Source organism: Aethalodelphis obliquidens, unplaced genomic scaffold (genome assembly GCF_003676395.1).
Source record: "Aethalodelphis obliquidens isolate GAN/ISIS:26980383/991018 unplaced genomic scaffold, ASM367639v1 scaffold27, whole genome shotgun sequence".
Lineage (NCBI taxonomy): Eukaryota > Metazoa > Chordata > Mammalia > Artiodactyla > Delphinidae > Aethalodelphis > Aethalodelphis obliquidens.
In genome coordinates this window covers 12,372,310-12,381,614 of record NW_020837971.1, presented here as the reverse complement: position 1 = coordinate 12,381,614, position 9,305 = coordinate 12,372,310, and the positions used below count along the sequence as shown (strand labels likewise).

Here is a 9,305-nt window from a genome sequence, read left to right as displayed (position 1 = left end):
TCCCAGCCACTCTCCCAACATAAATACATAACTTAAATGTTAGGAAAAACTATCCAAACACAGTTCAATTTTATATAAAATATTTAATTTTTAAAACACAGGCTATTCATGTCACATAAATATCTTCAATTTTAGGTTAGCTGCTACGGTCAGCAGAATTATCAAGTGTGACTATTAAGAATAACTTAGATACTGTCACTTATAGGAAAGTCTAAAGCTCTAAGACTCACCATATTAAAATTCCAGATACTTGAATACTGTAGCTATTTTGCTAAATTTCAAAATATTTCTTCACTTCCTGCAATGTAGTTTTATTATAAGTTGTTAGTATTCAATATTCAAATAAAAGAAAAATAATTTTTCTTCCATTCATTTCTTTCTCCCCAACAACAAAAAAAATTCCATCAAAAGACATCAACTCATTTTATAGCAGTAAAATGGTGAATTATTAACTTGAAACTATTCTGTTACCAAACTATAATGCTTCCCATGTACTGTTTTGAAATGAAGGTTCACAAGTCAGATAGTGGGCACAGGATTAAAAGACTGACTTTAGAACTGGAGCCATTTCCATTTGATAACAGTTGTTCCAATTTAAGATTCCAATCAAAAAATAAGTTACCGGGAGAACAGTTAAAACAAACGGTGAGTTGGCACAGCTCTCCTTTCCAGAGTCTGTTTTGCCATTTCGTGCTAATGGCAACACTGGTTATTTACCTTTGGTTCCTTTCTAGGATTATTATAAGGGTATGTGTGTTTGAGTGCACACACCAAGTTAGTTAAACTTGACACCATTACAGTTGAAATAAGGGTTATCCATCACTCTAAAATGAACTAAAATAAAGTTACTCTAGGTGTGGCAGAAGAAGTTGTAGTAAACCTCGTAGGAAGTGAGAGGAGAGAGAATAAGAGGGTTTTTTGCACTACTTTTTCTTTTTACTTCAGTAAATTCAACCTAAGCAATGTTTCTAGTTAACGAGTAAAATGAACAGTTAACTTTGTCTTAAAATGGCAACTGTATAACTTAAAATAAGGTGTTCGCCATCCCTCCCCCCATGAACTTTAACAGAATTATGCCAATTCTGTTATTAAGCCTTGTTTCTATGCTACTGCCCTCCAATTATGCATGGCAAAAGGAAACAGGGACAATGTGGCAGCCTGAAAGAAAGTGGTATTCTGAAATTCTCATTTAGCTATTATTTTCAACCATTTAGATGACACAACTTTTCAGAACTTGTTCTCAGAAGTAACAAAAGGTGCTGTTGGGAGTTGGACTCCCTTTCTTTGCTCTCACTCCCCTATCAAGAGAAGGTGGTAGTGGAAGGTAACACAACCCAAAGAAAAGGAGAAAGTGTGATAGAAAGAGGGAATGAACCTAAGAAGAACCCAGCAGGCAGCCCCTAGACACTTGAGAGCTCCCTGCCTCTTAAATACAATGCATTGATTCCCTTTAGAAGACAAATGGGTGTAAAGGTTAACTACTTTCTCAGACCTTAGGCTTACCTGTTAAGGCACTTACTTACCCTCCCCACCCCACCCATAGTTTTCATATAAAACCCGCTATTTCATTTGAATGCATTTTGCTAGGCTATGATAATCTGCAAAATAAAACAAAAATAACGTTGACCATTTTTTTTTATAAAACTGTTGCATCAAGAGAAAGGTTGTGTTTTATTTTCTGAAATGAGCACAAATTACACCTTTCACAATAACACTGAAAGCAGGTGCAAAGACTGACAGTGACCTTTGACTAAAGGTAGCTTTGTAAAAAGAAAAATACCAAATAAATCAGTGCCCTTTCTGATTGTTGTAAAACTGGAGGCGGGGAGGGGTTGGTTGTTTGTTACATAAAAGTTGGTCCAAACTTACAAAAAAGCACAAATGTGCATAGTTCAGAAGATCTGCAAGAGGGCCATAAAAGACTTTTATGTCCCTAAGATTAGCATCCACTTAAAACTGCAAGAATACAAAATAAAATTGTTAACTAGAATTTGTGAAGATGTACAATCAACAGATCTAGTTTTTTAGAACAGCATGAATTTAAGCAAAGGTTTTTTTTGTCTTTTTTTTTTAAACTATTGTATGCAAGACCCTTTTCCACATAAAAATAAAGCTGTTGTTGAATTAATATTATTCAAGTCTCTTGGATCGCTGCCTTAAACTGCAGCTAGAAAAGTCTTTCCAGATAAAAATGATGTGCCTGAGGAAAAACAGATACTCAGTATGGTAACCCTCTGCCTCGACCTCTGCCAGCTGATGTGCTAATGTGTCCCCTGTATCCTTGTGAATACCCAGGTCCTTGGGCAGGAGAAGTCCAGGTCTGTCCATGCATGAGGCCAGGGCCACCTGGGTTTTCCTGTAAGTTACCACCATAGTTATAGTTGTGCATCTTTGCTGGCAAAGGATGAGTACTCTCTGGCCCTGTGGAAGGGTCACTGCTGTTTGCCAGGACTGCAATGGGGCCATGGCTATATTCAAATCTATGGTCCTTGTCTCCACTAAACAACATGGGACCTGTATTGAGGTAAATGTCTCCATATCCAGCTACTGAACTGGGAAATGACTCGGAAAAGGCAGAAGGCTGAGGTGGACCACCAGAATGAGATGAAGTAGTACTGTAGTTATCCAAGGACTGAATATCTGAGTTTCCAATGAAGCTACGTCGTTCCAATGGTGGAGCAGAGGCGCCTCCTAGACCATCACTGCTCACATAAGGAGCAGAAGAGAAAGAAGAGGATCCAAAATTGTCCTTGTAGTCTGAAGGGGGCATATAAGTGTCTCCTGCTTGGTAGTCAATACCACTTTCTCTTTTGGGATCATCCTGGGGCTGATGCTGAGCAAGCAGCTGTAACAGGGCTGCTTTCACTCCAGCATGAGGGTCAGTTAACGAAGAACTAGTGGTGGGTACATGCTGGTTTTCTGTCCGATAATCTAGATCTTCTTCAGTGACTGGCGGTGGTTCAGGTGGCTCAGGAGGTCGCTGATCAGGAGGCAGAATACGAGGCCGATCTGGTTCTGGCGTGAGCTCCAATATCCTCATGTCTTGGTGCTGGATGAGGTCATCTTGCCCTAAGTGAAACAAGGCAAAAAAAGAGAGTCGAAAGTTACCATAGAAAACAAAAATTTCAAAATAGTTAATGTTTTCTAAAGAGCATTAGAAGTTATATCTCTGGCAAAACACACACACACACACACACACACACACACACACAAAACAAACAAAAAAACCCAACCAAACAAACAAAAACAACCCAAACGTCAAATGAAAAAGAAAAAGGTATATGTGACTATTAAAATATCGCCTGCTACCATTTGAGTCTATGGTGACAGAAAAATTTTGTTGTATTTGGCATCTCACATGTACCTATTAACTGCCTGAAGAACAAAAGCTACTGTATACATAAAGTTTCTGCCTTGGTCAATCATCCTGCTGCAACTGGAGTGAAAGATTATTTCTTAACCATAGGTTCACATGAGAAACGTTGATAGCATTCATGAGTTCTATCACCCACAGATAATTCGTTAAAGAATCAACTCCTAGGAGTACACGGACTAAGAAACCAACCTATAACCAGTGACCTGAGAATTTTCAGGACCTCTCCTAGCAAAGCTACTAAACACTACGCATTATAGCTAATCATCAACAGCAAGAAAACAGTGTGAATGCAGCCGTGTTAGTGGTCTGCTACTGTACACTCACCCGACACCGGAGTGCTAGGTTCTGGAGGTGGCCTGAGTTGTAATGACGCTTCATGTCCCGATCCATTTTCCCTCTCTTCCAGTAGCACATCTTTCTGCTTTGACTGCTGAGCCTTTATTAACTGAGTCAACAGAACTGCAAATGCGCTCTGCACAGCCGCCTGGGCAGCATCAGTCTCCACTTTAGGCTGGACATTCTGAGAAGAAGGCTGAATTCCTCCCAGCGGTTTCGAAGACTCCTGTTGTGGTGTTGATGGATCTGTCTGTTTTTCACCTGTTGCCAAAATTCCAGCAGGAAGGTTTATTTTATTTAGCTGCTGCTGAGTCTCAGAGTTTACCTTAATGTTCAACACTTGGACAAAATCAGTCACACTAACACTTGTTTTAGTTTGTAGTAGGTTTAGTAGGATTGCCAATTCACTGTGGTTTAACTGCTGTCCAGGGCCTGTTTTTACTAAAGACAAAACGTGTATTAATTAGAATTGCCATGATTCACAGCTCTCCCCACCCCACAGAATGGCTCTGTATTACCCTATTAAAATGTACATTCGTGGGACAGTGTTTGAGAAATACTGTGAAAAGGGAATCTCTTTCTAGTTCAATTTCATGTACATTTAAGATGTAACGGCACATAAAACAAAAAAGGAAAAAGAACTGCAGTCCCTTTTGAATAAATTATCTTTAAGGGTAAATACTTCAAAAGGAAAACCAAGACCACCATTAGAACCCCATACTATAGACAAGACCAGGAAATAGCACCTGAGAATGGGCACTGGATGATGATCATGATGATGACGACGACGATGATGACTATAATTTTAGGTTCCTTTCTGAGCATTTTATATCCTTTATTCCTCACAACAACCTTATACGGCATGCTTTATTATTGGCCCCATTTTTTTTTTCACTGAAGAAGAAACTGACATCCAGAGTGACTAAATAACTTGCTCAAGTCACAAACTCTGTAAGTGGCAGAGGTGAGATTTGAACCCAGGTATTCTGATTCCAGAGTCTGAACTCTTTTTTTTTTTTAAATAAATTTATTTATTTTATTTATTTATTTTTGGCTGTTTGGGGTCTACACTGCTGCGTGTGGGCTTTCTCTAGTTGCGGTGCGCGGGCTTCTCATTGAGGTGGCTTCTCCTGTTGTGGAGCACGGGCTCTAGGTGTGCAGACTACAGTAGTTGTGGCTCGCGGGCTCTAGAGCGCAGGCTCAGTAGTTGTGGCACACGGGCTTTGTTGCTCTGTGGCACGTGGGATCTTCCCGGACCAGGGCTCGAACCCGTGTCCCCTGCATTGGCAGGCGGATTCTTAACCAATGCGCCACCAGGGAAGTCCCCAGAGTCTGAACTCTTAACCACTCCCTGTACTGCTTATATAAAATAACACGTATTTTCTAAAAACCTAACCTTATCTTTGCAGTAAATTCAAACTGGGATTTTGTAGACTGTCTGATATAATGTCTTTTATTCAAACTTCTTTTTTTTAAAGTTAAGCACTCTTGGTAAATTAGGAACTCCTACAGAAGCATGCTTATCATGTACATATAAGGTGGCATTAATTCATGACCACGAAAACAGTTGTTTTTCTTTTTCTAATTTTCAGTTTAGACTTGTGATGGTTTACGTAGGTTCTTGTGCAAGTTTATCTGAGTCATACGTAACAACAAGGCTCAAATGTACATAATACTATATATGCTAAGTGATAATACAGATACTGATAAGCAATTTCCATAACCACAGATGACAGACTAATAGTACTCCAAGATGAAAAAGTGATGATTAATGCTTTTTTAAATATATTCTCTCTTTATATATTTTGATATACTTTTTATTACTTCTTAGTATTTTTAGAATAATTCAAAACAAACTCTTGCAAGTTCTCCTTGTGATCCGCAGGTATTAATAAGGAACCATGCTTGTTTGCTACACCCCAAGTGCCAGTTTTCCTCATTTTCCCTTTCATGTCTCTATTAACAGAGGTAGTCTCCATGTGAGCTCAGAGAAGTACACTTTAACTGTGGTGTCTCATCTACACAGAAGGGGCATTTTTATTTCATGGCACTTATTGATGTAGAAAATGGAGCAAAGAGGATTCATTCCTATTTCAAAAAACTAGAAGCCTCACTTCTTAATATTGACAGTTTGAAAAGAGAAGGGAAGGAGGGAGGGAGGGATAAAATGAAATTCTAAAATTAACAGAGTTGTAAATATGCAAAGCTAAGAAACAATAACAAAATGAGCCCAGAATTTTTTTATCAGCTAAAATAGAGTGAAATAACTACCCTCTATTCCACTAGGCTTCCTAGTGGAATAAGGACATCAGTTCCGTGAAGAGAAGCAGAAATAAACACCTGGTAGTCTTATTAAGGAATATGACAACTGTTGCCTGGGACAAGTGACCACCATCCAAATTTCCTGTTACAACCATCTCAAATCCTTTTTCAGTAGTGGATGGTATATAAAACAGGTGATATAAACACAAACCAAGAAAACTTCTTGTTGCTTCTGTCTTTCTCCAAATTTTACATAGTTTTACCATGAAGAGAAATAATACTGAACTTGATATAGATAGCCCTCACTTTGTACAACAAATAAACATTTTTTCTCCTAAGCTACATATACATAAAATATTTTCATGTACAAGGGGAATTCACTATTTCAAGAAACTCTGAAGAATACTTTTGAACAACAAATAACAATTAATTTTGGTTTTTAAAGTAACATGTATTAGCACTTTAATGTAGTCTGACCAAGGTCAACTCTAAGCTTGTAGACTACATGGGAAAGCATTAAGGTAATCTTTCTCAAGCTTTCTCAGCTAATCTACTCTATATTTATATTTAACCACCAAAAGTTCAATCTGATCCACAGATCTGTTTTAACCAACTAACTGAGCAGTCAATACTTACTCATCTCTTAGTAAGTGCTGGGCTATTTTTCATGTTTAATAAAACACCACCTCCACACATACATGTATTTCTTTCTTATCATCTCTGTCTTCATAAAAATATTAAAGCTGAATGCTTTCTGGATTCATGAGGCAAAATGAAGGAGTGGATTCCATTTTTTTTAAAGTCGTTAACTAAATGAGAGAATGAATTTAACTGTACTTCTGACAACATTGAAGAGGTTGGTTCCTCGTGAAGAAGCTTACTCTTACAACAGATTGAGTCAGACGAAGAAATTTAACTTTCCCCAAAATACCCTTCTTTATCATACTTCAAGTCACTTCTGGCACAATTTCAGATTCCAGTCTGAGATTCTATAATATATTGGGAAATATATTAAAAGTAACCTGAGAACATTACAAACAGTATGAAAGAGCTTCTACTCTGATTACGGGCTGTTTTCCTTTATCTTTCTTCTTACTCCTGAAAAGCATCCACAGACATTGAATGCTGTGCCTCACAGAATAGTGTCAGTAAAAGACCTACTGACTCTTGCACTAGGGGAAAAAAGAAGGCAGAGAAAGCTGACCCATCACTAATCATATGTAATTTGATGCCTTCTTTATAAATTAATCTCACCTTGAGATTGCTTAATATTGTGGTGCTGGTAGCAGTGAAACATCTGTACTGGCACAATCGAATAACAAGGAAATGTTGAATTCAGTGTTCAACTTTTAGCCACAAGTGCTTTAACACTACAGCAATATAATTAACGCCAGCCACAAAACAATGTGAAGAAGATCAACCCATGGAAGCATTACTGACCAGGTGCTACATTCGAGTTGCCCTGAGATTTCAGTTGTGAAGACGGCAGCACACCCTGAGGCGTGTTAGTTCTGCTGTCATCCATGCCCAGAGACAAGTCCTTTCTGGGGGCTTTAATTGTGGAAACATCATCAGTCATGCCCATCTGCTTCTGTCTTCTTCGCTTTTTACTCCATAACTCATGACAATCTTGCCATAAAGGAAGGCTGGAAAAAAAAGTATTAAACTGTTTGTTCATGGCATTTCTTAACAACAACAACAACAAAATGATAATATATTTACTACATAGCCCCAAAGCTGCCACCCCCGCTCCCCCACAAGTTATTCTTGAAGATTTCACACACAGGCTTTGTAAACTCCTCCAACACAAATCACCCTTAATGCCCCCCTCCTTCAGGGCTTCACCTATACAGACAAACTATTTTTCTGTGGCTTCTGGATAATCAATGAATAATAACTTATTAAAACTATGAATGAAGAATATATGTTCACAAAAATAGGTTACTATTAGCCTTGGTGCAATCTTTTAAAGCCAATTTTTATCATAGTACAACATACATTGAATAGGACATGGAAAAAAAAGTGAAAAATATGCCACTTGCAGAAACTAGACACGGAATTAAAAAGTAGCAAAGGCTAGGACATAAATTTGCGAAAAACCTTCTAGTACAAGCTTTTTACTTTTTGAGACCCTCTTATTTGCTTCTATAGTCAAATGCTCTAGAATTAAACTGATTGCTACAGAGGAGTTTCAAAAATAGATCGTAATCCAGGTTCATCAATCATCATTGAGAGTTCTGAATAACTAGCAACTATCAAAGTTATCCATAATTCTGAAACAATTCTACCTCGTATAATTTCACAAAATTGAAACACTGCAGAATAACTTTCGTTTAAAGAAAGACAAATATTTGATTTATAAATATTTTCTTCTTACCCTAATAAAAAAATCCAGTGGGAAGTTACTATGATATCTATTTTAAAGATAAGAAAATTGAAGCTTGGAAAGGTTAATAAACTTGCCCAGAATATCTATAAATTCCCTTAAGCAGCCCCAACCTGGTCTTCAACCTGGATATGTTTACCTCTAGGGATACATGAAAACTTTCTGAGGGAGTATACCTGGAATTATTCTAAAAGAAATTCCATATCCATATGTCCTCTTTCCTAAAATTGATATTTGAGAAGGGCCTGCATGTTCAGAAAGTTCTTTCACACGTCTTCTTTCACAATTAGTTTTACCTCATGTTATAAAATAAAGGCATATGCAACAATATGGTCAAATCTTAGCAATATAATATAATATTAAGTGAAAAAAAAAGTCATTCCCAACAGATTACAAACAGCATGACACTCTTTCATAAAATTAAAAGCAACTAAAATTGTAAAATATAACTTTTTATGAGTACATATAGATGGCAACAAAAAGTATATACAAAAGAAAACAGGGATGATGGTTACCTCAGGTGGAGGAAGGCAAGGGGGACAGGTTGTGGGCGGAGAGGGTATGATATGAGTAAAGTAGGTTATTGTCAAGATTCTAGCTTTTATTTGGTAAGTTCATGGCTGCTTATTAACATCATTTAAAGTAACTAATTAAATTAAGTAACTAAAAGAAAAAAAGGGAGCCATGCATGGACTAATGATGAGTGACACAAGGATTATGATTAAACCAAGTCTATGCACCTGAGGTCCAAAAACAAAACAAAGGCATACCTCTCAGCCATCTTACTATGGTGCATTGCCTCAGCGTGTAAAAACCTCCTGGAGTAACAAACAAAGGGACAATTTGAAATATTGATATTGGGAAGCTTTAAGGCATCAAAAACCTGCCAAAGACTTTCGTGTGTGTGTGTGTGTGTGTGTGTGTGTGTGTGTGTGTGTGTGTGTG

The 9,305-nt window shown here is 37.6% G+C and overlaps 1 protein-coding gene across 2 annotated transcripts in view; it reads right to left on the bottom strand.

Annotated features, from left to right (window-relative positions):
- Positions 1-1,650: 1,650 nt before the first annotated feature.
- The window catches only part of CDK13 (cyclin dependent kinase 13), a 110,256-nt gene continuing 102,601 nt past the window's right edge, over positions 1,651-9,305 (bottom strand). The window contains exons 12-14 of one of the 2 annotated variants that reach the window (XM_027123972.1): positions 7,415-7,620; positions 3,701-4,153; positions 1,651-3,069 (exon numbers count right to left, since the gene is read on the bottom strand). In XM_027123972.1, coding sequence (XP_026979773.1) covers positions 2,219-3,069; positions 3,701-4,153; positions 7,415-7,620 — 1,510 coding nt within the window. In that variant the 3' untranslated portion in view covers positions 1,651-2,218. The remainder of the gene's footprint in view (positions 3,070-3,700; positions 4,154-7,414; positions 7,621-9,305) is intronic. The other variant, XM_027123973.1, reaches the window with a different exon arrangement.